This window comes from Falco peregrinus, chromosome Z (assembly GCF_023634155.1).
Source record: "Falco peregrinus isolate bFalPer1 chromosome Z, bFalPer1.pri, whole genome shotgun sequence".
Taxonomy (NCBI): domain Eukaryota; kingdom Metazoa; phylum Chordata; class Aves; order Falconiformes; family Falconidae; genus Falco; species Falco peregrinus.
Window position 1 is genome coordinate 73931338 of NC_073739.1, and position 19423 is coordinate 73950760.

The 19423-nt window shown below is 55.7% G+C and overlaps 2 protein-coding genes across 4 annotated transcripts in view; one reads left to right on the forward strand and one right to left on the reverse strand.

Annotated features, from left to right (window-relative positions):
* Positions 1-11887, reverse strand: part of TLN1 (talin 1) — a 35458-nt gene extending 23571 nt beyond the window's left edge. Inside the window, exons 1-10 of one of the 3 annotated variants that reach the window (XM_055790757.1) lie at positions 11561-11887; positions 5566-5729; positions 3264-3361; positions 2893-3022; positions 2503-2655; positions 2070-2212; positions 1533-1660; positions 974-1034; positions 579-683; positions 75-230 (exon numbers count right to left, since the gene is read on the reverse strand). In XM_055790757.1, coding sequence (XP_055646732.1) covers positions 75-230; positions 579-683; positions 974-1034; positions 1533-1660; positions 2070-2212; positions 2503-2655; positions 2893-3022; positions 3264-3361; positions 5566-5695 — 1104 coding nt within the window. In that variant the 5' untranslated portion in view covers positions 5696-5729; positions 11561-11887. Of the gene's footprint in view, positions 1-74; positions 231-578; positions 684-973; positions 1035-1532; positions 1661-2069; positions 2213-2502; positions 2656-2892; positions 3023-3263; positions 3362-5565; positions 5730-5988; positions 7478-11560 lie in introns of those variants that run through there. The other 2 variants (XM_055790759.1, XM_055790758.1) reach the window with 2 other exon arrangements.
* Positions 11888-14029: 2142 nt separating this feature from the next.
* On the forward strand, positions 14030-19423 carry CREB3 (cAMP responsive element binding protein 3; the record flags this gene model as incomplete). Its single annotated transcript, XM_005231525.3, has 9 exons — positions 14030-14080; positions 14163-14436; positions 14647-14759; positions 14972-15064; positions 15623-15729; positions 17076-17144; positions 17295-17379; positions 17510-17588; positions 17964-19423. Coding segments are annotated over 9 exons (1218 nt in total), but the record flags the coding sequence as incomplete, so codon positions are not given.

Consider the following 19423-nt stretch of genomic DNA (forward strand, 5'->3'; position numbering starts at 1 on the left):
GCGCTGGCATGACAGCAGCACCCCACAGGGGCACCACCAGAGAGGGGAGGTGGGGGACAAGGGCTGGTCCCTACCAGGGTGAAGCTCTTGGGCGACGCTGCCCAACGCTTGATGTTGGTCAGGCTCCACTCCTGAATTACTTCCTTGGTCTTCTCGTCCACACGCATCACACACTCCTTGGTGATACCCAGCAGCCGTGGCACCAGCTTGTTCTTCCCCTTCATCTTCTCCTGTGGGCCACAACAGAATGGTTGTGAGCTGTCCCCAGGACAGATCCACCCAGGCATAGACCTTTGAGGCCTGCTGGATACCAAACACCCCCAAGGCCACACTTTCTGGTGGTGACAACCATGGCATGGGGCTTGAAGATGAGAAAAGGTATGAACCATGTGGTGGGAAGTGGGAAGGGTGTGAAGGCAGTGCACGGGGAGAGGCAAGAAGGAGAGGTGGCGAGTGGAGACCCAGGAAAAACTGGAGTAATGTGGTTGGAGGGGTAGCAGCTGGAGGCATGACAGACAGGGGGATGCTGGCATAATTTTTGTCAGTCAGAGGTGGGACCAGAGGGCCTGCTGCTCTACCTTGACCAAGAAGAAGGAGACCCCATAGGTCTTGAGGGAACGGGCAAGTTTCACGTAGCGAACTTTGGCCTCGATCTCACTCATGTTCCCGCAGTTCTTGTGGGCCTGCAACAGCAAAGACAGTACATCATGCTAGCTCCACAGTCTCCTGGTTGTGCCACCATCACCCTGTCAGTCTTTCCAGGCTCTCCATGCCCCACCGGCATCCTCTACCCCTGCTACAGCATCCTTCTGACCTCTGGGACTTCAGGAGCTGCTTTGTCTGTCCACCTACAGCTTCCTGCTCCTGTTTCTCACCCACCAAACTGCTATGTGTTGCCTCCAGAAAAAACCAGCCTCAGCCTTTGGAGAGGAGGAACAAGAAGCCCAGGTCTCAACACTCCCCCTGCACGTACCATGAAGATCTTGCGCTCCCCTTTCTGCTTGATGTACTCCTTGGGCAGGAAATCCTTGAGTCTGCCAAGAGACAGCCAAGCCAGCTGTTAGCAGCAAAGCCTGAAGCCAGTGTTTGTCTTCAACTACAAAGAGGCCCAACCCAGAGCCTCGGACACATCCCTGCCAGGGCACAGGCTGGGACTTTCTGGGAGCAGGAAGGATGTGGGAGAGGTTGCTGCAGTAATGAAAGCTCCTCCAGGAGCTGCCCTGCTGAGAGTGAGGTGGAGGTGCTGAGGATGCAGCCCCTCATGCAGTGTCAGGGGAGGCCAAACAGTGGGCTGGGGTTCCCACCATCAGACCTGGCTGCATGTCCCTGGGGGGTGCCAGAAGGAATATAAGGGGGAGCTGACACTCCTTACAGCTGGTGTGGACCACCATGCTTGGGCACTGCAGGGAGGAGAGGGGTTGCATCAGAGGCAACTGCATCCCCAGAATCCCATGCGCTGGCACGGTGCTGGGGGCTGCCAAGCTCCTTGAGCCACCTCAAGACAAGCCCAGGAGGTTCCATGGGACACTCACTCCAGAAAGCCTGGCTTGTGCTTCTGCTCATTGTGTGGACCAAACTGGATCTGGCACTGGTAGCCAGCAAACTCGCAGGCTTTGTCAAAGGAGACAGGGTGGGAACCGTTCAGGATGTCGTCACGAGCCTGCATGGGAAAGGAAGACATCACCGTGGGTTGGGCAGCCATGCAGCCCTGCCACTGCTCCCCTCCACACCAAGCCAGAGCTATTTTCCAGTCTTAAAAAAAAGCAGCCCTGAAAAAGAGGATCTAGGGCCCAGCTGTCCCCCACAGGGACCATCACCAAGCCTGGGAGAGGAACAGCAGCAGGACTTCAGGACGGTTCCTATCAGACAGAGGAGACATGGGATCCCCTGGGGAGCTTAGGAGTACACAGAGGGCAGGACTGAGATTGCCACTGTTGGCTCTTACCCGAGAGATCACTGGGCATCCCTGAAGAGCCCACAGTGGCTCCTGGCCAAAACCCTCAGCCAACACCCCTGGCAGGGGGCTGGCATGAGGCAGTGGAGCCAGGCACTCCAGAAAGCTGTAGTACCTGCACATAGAGCAAGTTGAGCTGCACAGGATCTCGTGAGTCCACGTTCTGGTCAGAGTAGAAGAACTTGCGCCGCAGCAGCAGCGTTTCATTGTCATCGATGCCTTGCTCACGCAGGGTCCGGCCATGGTCCAGCCAATTCACTGCAGGCAACACCAACACATGAGCAGGGACAGGCACCAAGGCAGGGCCAGTCCCCACCCCGGGGCTGCTCACAGAGCAAGAAAGGGATGTCTGTTTGGTGCATCCCGGCTCTCACCCCTCTGCCCTGGGCTTCCTGGCAGGAATGCTCCAGGGAGTGTGAGCACATGTTCCCTCACCACAGTCCCTTCCACTCCCCTGTACTGGCTCTTCCCCTTGCAGGAGTCCCTGCTCCCCTCCCTGGCGCCCTCAGCAGTGGCTGACCCCGTCCGCAGCATGTGCAGGCACCTACACTCGTCATCCGTGTGCAACTTCTGCTTGAGCTTCTCCATCTTCTTCTCATCTCGCAGCAGGGTCTTGTCCTTCTTAAGCGTACCAGTAACCTCCTCCTTCTTCTCTTCCATAATCTCCCGAACAAGTGAGTACTCATCGTAGTTGGTGATGCCTGCAGGAAAGCAGAGGACCGGGCTCAGCATGACTTTGCTGCAAAATACAGAGCCTGCAGCAATGCAGGGGTGCAGAGCAATGTACCCTCTTCAGCATCACACTGTCCACCCTTTGGACATCCCTGCTGCCAGGTCATCCACCACAGAGCTGCTCCTGCTCCTCCAGCACCCCCAACAGACACTGCCATCTCTTCACACCTCCCTTCCGCCCCACTGTTGCTGTCCCCTCCTCTCACCAATCCGGGCACAGATTGTCATAAGCATGTCCGTGACTGTTTTGGAGTCATCCACCATCACTGTTTTCACTGTCCCATCCAGCATACGGATCTTCAAGGGCCGCTGCTTCTTCTTGTACTCCATGGTGTCCTGTGGGCAGAGCGGTGCACAGTTCCTAGCAGTGGCACTGGCACAGTGTGCCCACATCCCACCATCACACCAACAGCTCCCATCTACCTGGTGCAACTGGAGGGGGTCATAGTGTGCTGCAAGGCACGATGCAAGGCAGCAGGGCAGGCACCCACACCACCTTCACAGTGCAGGCACATCCAACCATGGAGCCAAGGTGGGTAACCAGCTGGAAGGATGTGGGATGGATGCTTATGCTTACCCCATTGCGAAGCATGTAGTAGTCCAGAGCCTTCCCAGCCTCCAGCCAGATCCCTTTCTTTGGGTCTTCATCCGAGAGGAACAGCCCAAAATCATTGGCTGAAAAACAGGTAAAGCCTCTGCCAGGGTAATCCTGAGCAGGAGAGGGCCACCAAGATGCCAGCCTGTGCCCAGGGATGTGCGTTGGGGCAGCCCAGCATGTGAAGCAGTGTCAATGCTGGAGCCTAAACCTAATGAGCGGGCAACAAAGCTGGCAAGCAAGCTTCAAGGTACATGTTTTACCATAGTTATCTATGGAAAATATCATCTGAAGCATGCCTACACAATGCTGAACTTGGAACTGATAGTCACAACAGAATGAAGAGCTTGGAGATGTGGTTGACAGCTCTCTGAAATCTTGGGTGCACGATGCACCAGCAGTAAAAGCAAGGTAATAAAATGCTGAGGATCATCAGGAAGGGTGTTGGGAACTGGTCTGTAAAACCTAGGCACACCATGTTTTCAGTACTCTGTGGTGGCATGGCCTGAGCCTTGTCCAGGACACAGCAGAGTCTGAAAACAGAGATAATTTAAACAATGCAGCCTTGGTTTGAAGGACAGAAGAGCCGAGACTCTTCTGTTTGGGGCATAGGCTGAAGGACAGGATAAAGGCTTAGAAGGTCTCAGACATAGTTAAGTGCTGTTCACCAAACCGTGCTCCCTCGGGGCTGGGATACCTGGTGAAAGTGCTGCTGCCAGAGCCTGGGCCGTGGCACCCCAGCTCAGACCCACAGACCCCATTTTCATGCTGCAAGAGGCCAGGGCCACGCCTGGCTTTGCCCTGGGAAAGGTCCTTCTCCACCTCTGCAACAACCCTGAGCTGCAGGCTATCTTGGCTTGCTACGTTCATAACGCGTCATCTTGTTGGCAGCTCTCTGCGGGGAGGGACAAATTCCTGAGCTGCCCCACGCCTGCCTGGCTAACGCTGCTGTTAGGATCCTGCTGAACAGGGAGCAGAAAAATCACAGAGGCTTGCCATTTTATTTTTAAATATTTTTTAAAAAAGCTATTTTCAAAGCAAATTCCAAGAGGATGATTCTAAAGCACTGAAAACTGAGCAGCTTGCCCCAGTTCCATATCTTGCGCAGGGAGAGGCACTTCCCGAGACAAAGCAAGAGCAGAGCAGGAAACCTTCACCTAAGCTCCCTCCGTCCAAAGGTGTCAAAAAACCAGGGCAGCTCAGAAAGGGACCCTCGAGTGCCACTGGCTAAGGAGAGCAAAAAGAAACAAAAGCTGCAAGGAACTGATAGGAAAAGAAAAGCTGTGAGCAATTGAAAAGGAACTCGGGAATAAGCAGTTCCCTTTAAGGCTTTCCCCTTGCCTGCCTTTTTTTTTTTTTTTAATAAGCAGGCTGGCCCACACCCAGGAGCAGGAAATGTGGTGCTCCTTCCAACACCACTACAGCCCTGCATCCACACAAACATCCAGACCCTCTCCAAAACTGAAAGCTGTGGTCCACTGGACTGCTGGCCAGCTGGGCACGACTTGAGAAGGCATTTCCTTCCATCCTCAAGGAATTTGCTGCTCCCAGATGTCACTGCACTCCCTCTCCTCTTCCCACGACTCCTGACCTCCTGTTTGCTGCCTCTGCCCCGTGCCACAGCCGCTTTCAGGGGCAGCAGAGACCCAGGAGAGACCCCAAAATCATGTCCCAGAGCTCCAGCCCCCGCATCCACAACGGCCACAAGCTATGTCCACGTGGGCGTGAGTCACATCATGAGCTCATCAGCCGTAAGCTTAATTTTGAGCCTAGCGGTAGCAGGAAAGTATTAGAGTTGAGAAGGCTTAGCAAGGTAATGGAGCACCAGCACAGGTCTAGCAGAGAGCTGCTGGTGGGGGACAGACCCAGTGGAGGACTACATATCCCCAAAGAAAGGGAAAATTAACTTCTGTGATCTACTAAAGCTCACTACGATCCCTACAATGGTTTAAACTTACCTAGTCCTGGCTTGTGGTGATAGATGCAAGTAGGAGAGAGGAACAGAGACAGAAAGGGTTCAAATTGCTCAACGAGTATTTCACTTCCAAATGTGGTTTCCTACCTTCCAAACCCACAAATTTCTTCTGGGGTGTTGAGAAGGGAGCCCAAGGAGCTCAGCCCTTTGCCTCAAGTGGGCAGGAGGACTTAGAACCTTGCTTCCCTCACCCCCTCACTACCCTGGGAAGAGGGGCAGAGAGACAGGAGAGGAAAGGGAGACCAGCAAAACGCCAGGAGGTAAGCTGGTGTGGCCCTGGCAGAGCAGCCAGCCCCACCGTGGACTTACGCTGTCCCATCTGAGCCTCGGGCACCCGCTCGCGGATCATCCGGCAGGCATCGTACACCATGGTGGAGGGCTCGAACTGCATTGTCTTCACCACATTGCCAATGCTGATCTTCAGTGAGAGGGCAACCATGGTGGCGGCTGGGCTGTCCCCACTCCTGCGTCACCTGCCGGAGGAAACAAATGGGTTAGCTCTGACTGCTGGCCCGTCTGGTGTGCAGGGTCCTTCCTCCTCCTCCCCTCTGGCAGCACTGATGCTCCCCAAAAGCCAGGACCCTGCTTCTACTAGCAAGCAAGGGCTGTACCCTACTCTGGTGAGCCTGCGAGGGGGTCCCACTTCCCAGCCTCGTGCTGACTCTGGGGTCTCCACCCAGTGTTGGGACCCTTGTTTCCTCATCCCAGGCTCCCAAAAACGATTTTACTTGCCTGTGGGAGTGAGAGCAGCTGGTACCCAGCAGAGTTGCTGCCAGTGAAGAGGAAGCAAGCACATGGGAACATGCAAGATAAGTCCGGAGAGTGAAACGCAACAGGTTATAATTAAACTTGCCATGACACAGAAGCCACAAGAGGAAAACCAAGCTTTGACCCGGAGATGGCAGGGCCCTGCCCCAGCTATCAGGGCCCTCCACATAGCCAGTGGATGGTGCTGAGTTGGCAGCCTGAGCACAGAGGGAACCAGAGGGATGGAAAAGCCCAGAGACGCTCGGAGAGGCAAGATAAGGGCACCAGACACTGAACTTGCCTGTTAAAAATATTCACCTGGGGAAAGCACCACTCACACCAAGTGAAGCGCTCAGAGACCGGGGTCTATGGCAGCAGCTACTGCACAAACCCACAAAGGAACCTGTGCACAAGATGATGAGCCGAAGGGCAAGGGAACAGCCTCTGCAGGTCTCACTGAGAGGGCACCAGAGCCACATGATACCACCTGGACCAGACCCCAAGCTGGGTCCAGCTTGAAGGACTGCGTAGAGCAGCTTCAGAATAAGCATCCCTCAACTGGGCTCCAAAACACCAGGTTTCCTAACACCTAATTAGAACTCCAATATTCTTATAGCACAGTAAAATTGGAAAGAAATAGCAGAAGTAAAAGGAGGCTGTAAATAAGCCCCCACTTGCCTGATGCAGCTTGTAGGGCTTGTAAGAGCCATTTCCTTTGGGTTTAACTGCTGTGCAGGAATTTTCAGTGCTTTCCCAGGTTGCCACGTACCTCTGGGTTCCCTGCGCCAGGTCCTTTGCCCTGCCCCACTGCTCCCTGCCCTTCTCAGCATTCCCAGTCCCTAGCCAGCCCCAACCCAATGCTCTCCAGCAATAACATGCCTTTTCCCCTCCCTGAGAGCGTGTTCATAGGGAAAAAGTCCCCTGCTCTGACGACTAAGGCTGCCTTATCCTCAAACCCCAGCTGGTGGGAAGATGCAAGAGCACTGGTGGGACGCACCACATCTGCTTCTTCTCTTTTAGACTGATCTCATACCAGGCTTCCTATTATGGCTGTCAGGGAAAGGTTACCAGCCACATGCATCCTCAGCCTGGCCCAGGAAGGTTCTTGGGCAAGACTCGCTGGCAGCCTCCCTCGCAACCCAGCGGCATGTAGTGAGCCTGTGCATCCCTGCCTGGTGCTGCCAGCTCCAGTCCCCCACGGAATGGAGTGCACTGGTGCAGGCTGCTCCCAGCCACAGACCCAAGTGGGCTACGGGCTGGATCGGCTATAGATAAAAAGCTCCTGCATCCAATTTTGGCCCGGACTGAATGAGAGGGCAGGGGTCCTGCTGCTGCAAAGCCATAAAGCCATGCTGGCAATGCCGGGTGGGAGGCAGGGACAGAGGAGCGTGCCGCCTCCACCAGCACATGGAGCAGCTCCAGCTCCGCATTCCTGAGCTGTTCAGCAATGTTTCTGTGGAGGCCCGCAGCCCCCACAGGCTCCGCTGATGAGGAATGAAATGCATTTTGGGTCCAAAGTGAGGGAGCCTGGCGGCAGCGGGAAAGAGGCAGCAGTGGCACCCGCCTGTGCCATTGCCATCTATCCGGAAGCACCAGCAAAGCTGCGGAGCCAAAGGGACGAGGAACACCCTACCCTAGAAATGGCTTTCCAAATATTTCCTATTCAAGGCAGGCTGCTGTGATCACAAGCCATATTCTCTATATCTAAAAATATTCTTGGGTTGAGCATAAAGCTGCTTTCCATCCCTCTGCAGGAAAAGGAGAACATGCCACTTCCAGGACAAGGTCAGAAACCATGGGGGAAGGGGAGGGGAGGACGCTAGACAGCAGAGAGGAACTGGGAGCCAGGCCATTTCTACAGCCTCCTCTTGCCTGCCCAAAGCCACTCAAAATCAGGTGCTGTGCCAGAGGCAGCCCTTAGCACACCCCACATGGGGGCCATCGGGCTTTCCAAGACCCTGCAGGAACATGACTGATCAAGCCTTCTGGCTCCTGAGCTCTTAGGAATTGACAGAGCTCAGCAGGGAAGGTGCTCACGACACCAAGGAAACCCTCAGAGGAAAGGGAGATGGTTCGTTTTAATTCTCATATTCTACACAAACAGCTCAGGCTCCAACAGCTGAACTCTGCTGACATCGATGTCTAAAGCAGAAATGTTTTCTGCCGCATAAGACGTATACCTCTTCAAATCCTGGAGAGACTTGTCAGCAAACAGGGCAATTAATCACGCAGGGTTTGCAAATCTGCTGCCTCCTGTAAGGGCACCAACATAGGGCCTGGCAAAACTCTCCCCTCCGGGTGTCACTTGGGAAAGGAAAAGCCAGACTAGACACAACAAATAAGACAATGTGGGAGCCTGGCACTGCAAACCATAAAAATAAAGCAGCAGGACAGTGAAATTCAAACTGTCCTGGAAAGAACAAAACCCCCAAACTGAAAGTCTCAATAAACATACACCAAATTTCTGTGCTGGCTCACCTCCAGAGGAAGCAAACCCATTCTCAATCGGTTATCAGTATGCAAAGGCGGATAAGGCACCAGAGCTGCAAGTCACCAGGCTGTCCGCGAGCCAGCCACATTAACACACTTCTGCATTTTATAGCAAGCTGCGTGCAACCCTCTGCATCACGAGTGTGCTCCTGAGCTGACCCCAGAATGTGGTGGGGTGGCGGTGGTTCTTGATGGGGTCCCACCCCGGCAGAAGCCATCCCAGCTGCCTCCATCTCACCCCATACTAGGTGAGCAAAACCATGCTAGTGGAGATTCCCGGGCTCTGCTTAAAGGCAGGGGCAGTGCAGGCAGGGACAGCTGTGGGCAAGAAACTACCACATCATTGCCAGGACCACTGACAGCGAGTTTTCCATCACGTGACGTAACTGCTATATTTGCATCGGCTGAGTTTAGTGCTGCAACAATGGTTACAGAGAAGGAGTTGTATCTTTAAAAAAAAACCCACACAACCAAAATTCAATAGCAGCCTGCTGGCACACTTACAGCAAGCTTCCAGAACAAGCTGCAAATCTTCAAACACAACAATTTTGCCATTTTAACATGGTCTTTCTACAGGAGACTCCGGATGAGGTTTGGGTTTGCAGTTTGTTGGTTTTTTTCCTAATGGCAGTGCCAAATTTCACTTGGGAAAGGCCCCACTCTGGACCACCCCCAGACGGGAAGATAGCTGCAGGAAGCTCTAGACCAGCTGCAAACCACCCCACTGCTGGGGTTTTCTACAGGCACAGGGCTGCTGGCCTGGCCAGTGCAGCTGCTGGTACAGCCAGGCTGGTACCAGGCCACTGCGATGCCTGCCAGCAGTGGCTTTGCTGGCACATCGGTGTCTGCACAACGGCACAATGAACCAGGTCAAAAATTAACCTGATAAAAAGCCAGACCAGGCTGTGGCTGGGTTCTGCAGTATGGGGCCAGTATATGCAGGCACGGCAGGCACTGGGGCTTGGATTGCTTAGCCCCGTGCTGATGGGAAAGCTGAGCTGGCAGCTCTGCCTGGTGACCGCGCTGCATGCTGCTGAGCCCCTTCAGGCCAGTTCCTCTTTCCCAGCTGCACGTCCACACTGGACAGGAAAATGGTTTCTTCCAGCTGAGGTTCAGCTTACTCCCGGGGACTGTGAGCAGCCTGCAAGACCAGACCCAACCCCACAGCACCCCAGTGACCACTCAGCTACTGCCCATGGCTGAGGCAGGAGCATCCTCTCACCCCTGCAGGGAGGACAGCCCTGCTTCCCCTGGGAAATGGGCAGGGGAAGAGCAGCAGGGCCGGAGGATCACGGCCTCAGCCTGCCTGCCTGCACGCTCACCAGCACTGAGGTGAAGCGGCTTTGGCCAATAACTGCCAGTGCTTCCTACCATCCCCTACCCTCCAAAGGCAGAGGGCACAAATGGTGGCAGCCCCCGGCTGCCCACCACCGAGGCAGGCACAAGGCTGAGCAAGGGCAGGACCTCACCCACAACCCCCCCTGCGTCCTCACCAAGCCAGTTCTCAGGCACAGCACCGCAAATGCAGCGCTTTGGGCTGCAGAGAGCACTCTCACAGCACCTAAAGACCACCAGGTGCCCCGATCCAGGCATCCACGCTTGCTAGGGCAAGTGACTCGCCCATCACTGTGCCACTGGCCAGGCAGAAAGGGAAAAGAAGAGGAGAGTGTGGCTGCATTTTGGGGGGCATTTCTCCACCCAGCAGCCAGCAGAGCTCAGCTCTAGAAAGGAGGGTGCTCCACAGGTCCCTGCTCCCTTTTCCTCATGCTTCCTGCTCCCCATCCCCAAATCTGCTGGGACGTGCCACTTCAGGATGCACCGAACTCCTGCCACTGCCCCTTGGCGAACAAACTGCAGGCTTGGCTGGTACTCACTGCACACCATCACCTGCTCATTTAGCACCGGGCGGGTTTCACCCCATGGTTGGGGCAGGGGGGCTGGGGTGGCAGTATCAGACCCTTTACCAGGCGACTCGCCGCCTCTGGCAAAGCTAAAGATCCCAAAAATATTTCCCCTCCCCTTCTCAGCAGTGAGGCTCGGGGAGAGAGAAGAAGGGAGTAAACAATTATTGCTACCAAATATGGGTCTAACAGCCAGCGATGAAGCCAGAGCAGAAGCATGTAGACATCCTGCCGGCACATTCAAAGGGCCGGGCAGCTCGCAGGGGCGCGGGCAGGATCCGGAGCGAGTGGGGCCGAGCAGGGAGGAGGCAGTATGGGGCAGGGTTTCCCCTGCCTGGCTAGCCGCTCCAGCGGGGCACGGCGGGACCCAGGCTTCTCCCCGGCGGCCGCCAGCCCTGCCCCGCAGCACCCCCGCCAGCGGCCTGTCGCGGGGGCCAAGGCCAGCTCCGTGTCCCGGGAGGCTCGGCAGGGGCGGCCGGGCGCCCCCCCGCTGCGGGGGGCCCGTCCGCCGGCGTCCCCACCCAGAGCCGCGCCGCAGGCCGGAGACACCCTTCCCGGCTGGCTTCCCCCGCGCACCGGCAGGGTGGGCAGGAAAGGCAAGGCCACAGCTCGCCGACGTACCCCGGCGGCACCGAAGCCGCCTCCCCGGTTCGGGGGCCGCGACCGCGGGCAGGCTTCGGCCGTCTGGTGCCCAGAGACCCCCGAGGCAGGGTGCCGGGCCGGGCCTGGCTCAGGCCGCGGCCTGCAGCGGCGGCCGCCGTTCTGGGGCAGGGCAAAGGCAGAGCCGGGATTAACGGAGCCGGGCCCAGCCCGCTCGTCTCGCCGGTGCTGTCCCGGGACGCCGGCGGGCGCCAGTGCCGGGGTGCCGCCAGCCCCGGGGCGGCGGGGCGCACCCCAACGACAGGCCAAGGCGTGACCAACCCCCGGAAGCCCCTGGGTCACCGCACCCGGGGGAGAAGCCTCGGTGGAAGCAGGGCCCCCGGTAACCGGGACGCTACTTCCCCCCCCGCCCCGGTATGCGGGGGGGGGGGGGGGAGGGGTGGGTGTGTGTGTGTGTGCTCCCCAGAGGACATCCGTTTCCGGCAGCCCCCCGTGAGGCAAAGTGCTGCTGGTCACCGGGACCCCTCCCCCGTTACTGTGACCCCACGTCTCCCTCGTCCCCGTACCTGTGTGCGGCCAGGAACAGCGCAGCGGCCCCGCCGAGGCTGTGCGGAGCGGGGCGGCACCGCCCGCTTCCCGCCCCACCGCCCCCCGCCACGCATGCGCCGAGGCACGACGCGCCGCCGAGCGGCTCGGCACGGCACGGCCCCGCGGGGCTGCGCTCCGCCCGGTGCCCCCCGGCATCCCGGCCGCACGGCCGGGGCTGCGCGCTGCTCCGTACCCGCGCGCCTAGGCCCTGCGCCCCGCGGCTGGGCACGGCCCAGCGCCCGCGCCCCGGGGCCGCACTCCGCCGCCCGATCGCAGCCCAGGGCCTGCGCCCAGGCCCGCCGCACCCCAGGGGCCCGCGCACCCCGGTCACCCCGCGGGCGCCCACGGACGCGCCCAGCCCCCCCCCTCCCCCCCGCCGCCGCTGCCGCCACCGCCGCCACCGCGCGCTCCCGTGGCCCACGTGTCACTGGCCAATGGGCGCCCGCGCCGCCGCGCATGGGGCCTGCTGGGAGGCGGTCGGCGGCCGCCGGGGCGCTGGAGGCGGGGGGGGGGGGGGGGGGCACCGGTCCCTCCCCTCATCCCGGCCGCCCCACACCTACACCCCCGCCGGCCTCTCCACCCCGACCCACGCCGGCGGCCTTCGGCAGGACACGGCCCACGGCAAGGCCGCAGCCCCCGCCAGGGAGGCCGGAAGGTCTGGCGCGGCGCTGTCAGCCCGGCTGTGCCCTCCCGCGGCTGCGGCGCTGTCGGGATGCGCCCCCCTTGGCCGCGGTGCTGTGAGCCCGGCGCTGTCAGCCCGACCCCAGCACGCCGTGCTGGCCCGGGGGCCGGCCCCACCGCTGCGGCCGCGGAAGGCTGCCTGGCTCCCCTCGGAGCGATGGGCACGGTCCCTGCCCCAGGCGGCTCCAGCGTACCCCACTTCTGCCTATGCTCTCGCCCACCCCTTGCTGCCCACCCAGCACAACCTTTTCCGGGCAGCCAGCCCTCGGTGTCCAGCAGCCAGGGCCCAGCGCTCCCAGTGCTGCCCAGTGCCCCCGACCCGCTGGCCAGACCCCACTGGCCATGCAGGGCTGCCCCACACACCAGCAGTCTGCTCCCCGGCAGCCCGTGGCTGGGGTCTGCCCTGGTCTTCTGGTTTGGGATGGGATTTTTTTGCCGTTTGATGGTTTTGCTGGGTTTTCTGTTTCTGTTTTTGGTTTGGTTGTGGGTGGTTTTTTTTTTACTGTGACACCTGCCAGCTATATACAGATGTTTCTCTAATAGGGAGGTATTATTGCTGCCCTCCTATTCTGACTGCATGAGCCATGCTTTGGTTCAAGCATCACCAACAAGGAGGCCTTGTTGATTACAGCCCTGCTGTGTAAACCATGAGAACCACACGAGGCCACATCATCTCAGGGACCGAAGAGTCTAGGGTACATCTTATCAGGAGATAACGGCTCCAGCCTGAGCTGGGACAAGACAAAACTAAAACTGCTGCAGCTGCAGAAACACCAAGGGGGGTTTGACTACCAGTCTATCGCTTCACATATAAATGCCTGTAGCCTCCACCACCAGCCCATTGAGCTCTGCAGCACAGCAGCGGGCGGCACTGCAGTGAGCTCCCACTCGAGCCGGGACACCTCTCAGAGCTGGTCCTCAAGGCTGAAAGACTCTTCACCCAGCATCTGATACCTACAGCAAGGTAAGTGGCATCTTACATTCAGCCTGAATCTATGTTGTATGCTGGTGACACAGATATATACATATATAGAGAGATATATTTCTAGCTATAGCTTAATTATTAGAAGTGTAATAAGTGTACAGTGTTTGACTGCTGTCTAAATTGTTGTTTAAATCAAGTCATTGCCAAATAACTGTTTTAATTACCATTCAATGACTGGTTAATCACCATTTGATTACTATTTTGTTTCCATTCAATTGTTGATTAATTATCGTTTAGTCATTACTAGAACTCTTTTAGTTAACCCCACAATGATGACTTCTCTTAGTAATTTGCCTGCAACAGGAGGCTGGCCCTGCTGGCTGCATACCAGTGGTGTGCACCTTCAGGCTTCAGTGGAACAGCTGGATCATACACAATTTCTGCAGCAGAAAGTCTGTCGCCCTTCCAAGTAGCCTTTGCTTCCAGAGGCTTTTACATTCTGGCCAGATTATGGCTGCTGTGGGTGGATCACAGTTGTCTGGTGGGGAAACTGGTGTGGTGGGGCCACCACTGCTGGTCTAATAGCCTTGTTGGGAAGTACTCATGGGCTGGTCATTACTGCAGGGCTGTTGCTGTTGCACGGGGAGACTTTGTTTGTAGGGTCTGAGGGACATCTCAAAGGACTGCTGCTGTCTCTCCCTGTGCCTGTGCTCACTTTGGATGTCCTGCTCAGATGTGGCCAGAGGAACTGCCTCTCCTGACAGATGAGGATCTGCTTGACTTCCTCCTGAAAGATGATGGTCCCTACGCTGAAATCCCAGGGGAGGAGAAAGGTCTCCTGCCTGGGGAGGAGAAAGATCTCCTGGAAGGCTGTAACCTGCTAGACTCTGAGGTGAGTTCTTTGGGAGGAATTGATGCTGTGTTGTAATTCAGGAGCTTTGGCTCCCTCTTGAGTTAAACCTTTTTTTCTGCAGCTTCGGGACAAGGAATTTGATGACTTTGTCAACTCCCTGCTGAGGACCTTCGAGGATGGACCAGACTTGCTGCAGGGTTGTTCACCTAGCAGCAGTGACAGCAGCATTTCTGAAGATCAGCATCTGTCCCATAGCCTTGACAGCAATTTGGCCAGCATTTCTCAGAACTTGTACACTGCGCACAATGATCACAACTATTCCTTCCATCAGGACTGGTCTATGCCGGAAAGCGTGATGTCTGACATAGCAGAAAGAGATGTTTCCATTGACCTTGGTAAGTTGTTTTGCATGGGCTTTTTCTGTCCTGGCTACGGGCAGAAAAGCAGTCCCACACTGGGGCTTTTTGAGTGGGTGCCAGGCAGCAATGGAGGTAAGTTTAGTGGCTTTCTGTTGCCATAAAATTGTGTTTTCACATTACTCAAAGCTGGTTGATCAGGTGCTGCCTCACTGAGGCCCAGTGCTTGACTCTTACTCCCTTCTCCAGGGACACAGAGGGGTTTGACGGGCAGAAGGCGGGCACGGAAACGGAAGTCCAGTTTCCCCACTGCTGTTGCTGTAGGTGCCGGACAGCAGCCTGGATGTGGAGTCATCACGCAGGTACTGACTATCATGTGTGTGGGCCTTTGCTTCTGCTCACATCTCCCCTTCTCTCATGGCTTGGCTCCTGTGAGCAGTATCTCTGAGGAAATCATGATGCTGCTTTAAGAGAGCTGATCCTGGTTCTGTGTGATTTCTGCATGCCCTCTCTGCCCTGATATGGTCGCCTTTTATTTTGCATTCTCAGCGGGTGTATTTTTGCTGTTTTCCAGTCTGACTTCCCAGAGCTGGTCCTGACAGTGGAGGAGAGTCAGCTACTGAAGAAAGAAGGTGTTTCATTACCACTCCGTCTGCCCCTGACTAAAGTGAGTCCTTGCTACATACAGCCTGTCACTCCCAAACAAACTTGGACCACTTGAATGCTTCAGCCAGAGTAGGGGTTTGAAAATGCAGGATGACACCTTGGCAAGAGCACTGGTGCCCAGGCGCTGTGTTCAGGGCAGCATGCAGCAGCAGGGCTTTGTGTCCTTTTCCTCCTTTTGAGGCCTGGGGGCTGTCCACATGCACAGAAGCCTCTGCTTTGCTAATCAGGCAGATACAAAAAGCAATGAGACCTGGCCACTGTCAGACTTCCCACGTATGACTGCTTGCAGGAGGGAGTTACGCCTCCAGCCTATTTTTTCCTGCTTGCCTAGTGCCTTGTGAGCTTCGTGCTTTTCATCGCCTTTAGGTATGCCTCACTTTTGCTCTACTGGAAGCTGGTGGCCTCATCAGCAGGCCAGAGTTTGCCTTGCAGCTCATTCAGTGGCGTGGGGGGGACAGAGGACAAAAGCATGGAGCTGTGCACTGAGATGTATGCGGGGTTTGTGAGGGTTGGATTGCCAGTGCCCTGGGGTTGCTGCTAACAAGAAATTACCCCGTAGGCTGAAGAGCAGGTTCTGAAGAAAGTGCGTCGGAAGATCCGGAACAAGCAGTTAGCCCGGGATAGTCGTCACAGAAGGAAGATCTACATAGACGTCCTGGAACGGAGGTATGGGCACACAGCAGTGTCACCTGACACTGAGGGGACAGACAGTTCTTTTAGAGATCCTTGGCAGAATGATGATGGCACTACATCGTAGTTTCAATTAAACCTTTGTTTTCTTAACATATTGTGATTAGTATAGCACAGAATTTATAATTAGAATAGCACAGGATTTCTACAAGCAGAATCAATGTAGTACAACCTATAAGCAGCATAATACAGAATTTATAATAAAACTTTACTTAAAATGTGAAGTTGCCGAGATCCTAATACAGCTTAACTTATGATTTCTAATCACCTGAACTCTCTGCAGATCAGGTCAGCTCTTAATACATGGTTTGCTGTATCAATATAATGATCATAATCTAGACTCAAAAAATGATACAAAGGAATACAAATTACTTCCCCAGGCATGGGAGAAAGCAAATGATGGTGGGTGTCCCTGGTCTGAGGTGGTCCTGGCTCTCACTGTCCAGTGGCAGCTCCAGTCCAAGTTCCTCCTTAGGACTTAACTGCTTGATTTTTATGCATAGTTCTCTGTGTGCTGTTACGATTCCCTGCTCTGTGACAGGGTCATCAACAGCTCTGGGCTGGCCGGGTGCCCGAGACCTTCAAGACCAGTAGAGAAGGGAGTAACCAGCCTGGTGCCCAGGGACCTTGAGGCCACTAAGGGGGGGAGAAAAAATCAGTTTGGCTTGTCTGTTTGGTACACAAGACCTTCAAGGCCTGATAGCGAGGAGACTGAAACAACTATGTCACCTACAGTCACAGAGAATGGCTGCCCAGCTCATAAAATGGAATTAATTGTGCTAACAACATTGCCAAGGACATGGAGCAGGGGGCACCAGTCACAAGCAGCTGTGCTGTGCCACTGCTGGGGTCTTGCTACCCTAGGCAGAAAGTGAGGCTGACCCTGTGGAACAGCAGCTCCTCAGGGGGCTCAGAAGCTTGGGGCATACTGTTCCCTGCTCTCTTACACTTGAAGATGGCCCAGACCTTGCTTTGTTCAAGCCAGGTGCTGGCCTGCCAGATCCAGCACGTTTCCCAGGTCAGGCTAGTTTGCCATACAGCCTGACATCACAGATCTGCAGGGCTGCTGTTCTGCTAGGAGCAAGCATCCTTAGGGATTAGTCTGGTCTTCTCTGCAGGACTGGCCAGGGCTCACCTCTCCCCGAATGTGGCAAGGGGACTCTCTGGGCTTTGCTCTGGAACACGCCAAAAGCAATTTTATCTGCCCCAGCCACTCAGAGGTGATGGCTGCTTACCTGAGGAGAGACTCTGGTGAAGTTCCTGCTGTCAACTAAAAAAAACCTCTCTGTTTTTCCCCTGTACTGCTTATCTTTCCTGGGAAGGGTGGCAGCCCACACAGCTCAGAAGAAGGAGCTGGAGAGGAAGGTGGAGGTGCTGCAGAAGGAGAACATGTGAGTCCTTGTTGGTCATGGCAGGAGATGTGGAGGGAAGGCTTTTCCTCTTGGGACTGTGGCCTGTCCATGGCTGCAAAGAGGGGAGACAGGAGTGTGCAGCTCTTAGTTCAGCCACTGTATTAACCTACGCTGCTGGCTCTCCTGCAGGTCACTGCTCGAGCAGTTGCAGAAACTGCAGGCCTTGGTCGCAATGTCTACCACCAAAAGTACCATCAGAAGAACCTGCACCATGGTGAGTGGCTTCAGCCCTGGTGTTTCTGAAGGGTTGTCTGCTATCCCTGTGAGTTTGGGAGAGGCATTTTTTGCAGCCATGTTGCCTATTCATGTCCTTTGCCGAGGTCTGTGCTGTTCTTTGTTTCCAGGTCATCATTTTGTCTTGCCTTATTATCTCCCCTAACATCTGCTGGATTCAAAGCAGAGACCCAGAGCTGAAGCTCAGAGGTGAGTGCCCAGGGGCTGAGGCTTGTCTCCCAGTGGAGCACTGCCTCCCATGGCATAGCACCTTCCTCAGAGACAGCCTGAACTTCGGGGTGCCACCAACGCAGCAGCCTCTTTCCAGGGGTGACTGCTAGGTTTGGCTTTGCTGACTCTCCTCAACTCCATTGCAGCCAGGGGCAGTACAAGAGCTGGAGGAATCCAGTCCCTCTTGGAGCACAAGCTTCGCAGCTGTGCTGCATCCTCTCCCCATCTCCCCTGGGAGAAGGCAGCTCTAGTTGAACAGTTTGTTCCTGTCTTGTGGACTCTGTGGTGGCTTGTGCTCAGAGCAGGACAGTAGAGAGGCTGGGAATGACAGGGCTGGCTCTCCCTCTCTTGCAGTGCTGTCCCAGAAGATCCAGCAGTTCCCAAACGAGGTAGAAACTGTTGTGTGTGAGGATGCTATGCTGGAGGATTTCAGCCCGGAGCCCGAGGACCCCTTGCTATCTGGCAGCCTCAGTCAATCACGAGAAGAAGGGTATTATCCACCCAGCACTGACCCTGCATGTTCATGCAGCAGCAGCACATTTTCTGATCCTCCAGCAGCAGCAGGCTTTGAGCTGGGCTTTCTCCACCAGCTTCAGGAGCCGGACTTCCAGTGCGACCCTTCGCAGGCAGCGGTGCTGGCGGTGTTAAAAGGCAAGAGGCAGGAACGGGTGGAATATGCTGCTGGAATTGTCGTTGTTTAGCAGCACTTGCCAATGAGATGTGACCACTGCTGCTTCATGCTTCTTGGGGTGATGCAGGGCACCCTGCTGGGCAGGGACAAGCAGCTGCATTAACATGTAATCTGTCAAAACAGATTATTTGGAATACCGTCCTGAGTCCTGGCAGCTCAGAGGTTTTACCAGGGAGTCATTCTGATGCTCTACTCCATATATCTATAGGAGCCCTCTATCTGATGGGGTGGGAAACTCTGGGAAATTTGCTATAGCTGCTGATGTGACCTGCAGCCCTGGCTGTGTCCCATGGCTCGCAGGGATGGACTGTGGCAGGGAGGGTGAAGGTGGTTGGGTCTGAGGTGCCCATACTTGGTCTGACTGGGTGCAGTTGGTGATGGAGGCTGCTGCTCTGTTTTTCCCTGCCCAGGCAGAGGTGAATAGGCCGAGTCCTGTACTTCTTACTGTATCTAGTGGCATCTGTTTCTTGTCCCTTCCCCTTAATCGTGTCGTTTTGCCTGATTTCTAGCTGTGAGAGAGTTAGTTGACCTTCAATGTCCTCTGAGGGAGTGGTGCTACCATTGCAACAGACCTTGCATGTTGCCTGTTCCTGCTAGCTTTTGAGCCACAGGCGCAGCTGCTGTCCTGGATAGAGAAGGTAATATGAAGTCCCTCACAAGCCATGTGTGCTGTTTCCCTTCCACAGAGGCTGAGCCTTTTATCTGTAGCTGTTCGAGTGGAGATCCCGAGCCTCAGGGAGAAGACACATCTCGAACCTGAGGAATGGAGGTGCATAGAGCAGAGAGCAACAGCGCTGCTTGCTGTTCTGAAGGCTTTCCTCACCACAGGATGGTTTCAGAGCTATGTCCTGGTGTGAGAGCTTTGCTGTGCTGGCTGATGATGTAGTTTCCCAATTCTGGTTGCTCATCAGGGCTGAGTAGAAATCCTTTTAGCTGATGAGTAGTGTCTTTTCTGGAGTGCAACTTAGTGGTACCTCCTGAGCATCTCTCCTTATTCTGCTTCATAGAATCATATCAGATGGTTTGGGCTGGAAGGGGCCTTTAAATGTCATCTAGGTCAACAGCTCTACAACAATAGATTTAGGAATATGTTCAAGTAGATTAGAATAATAATAATTCTCTT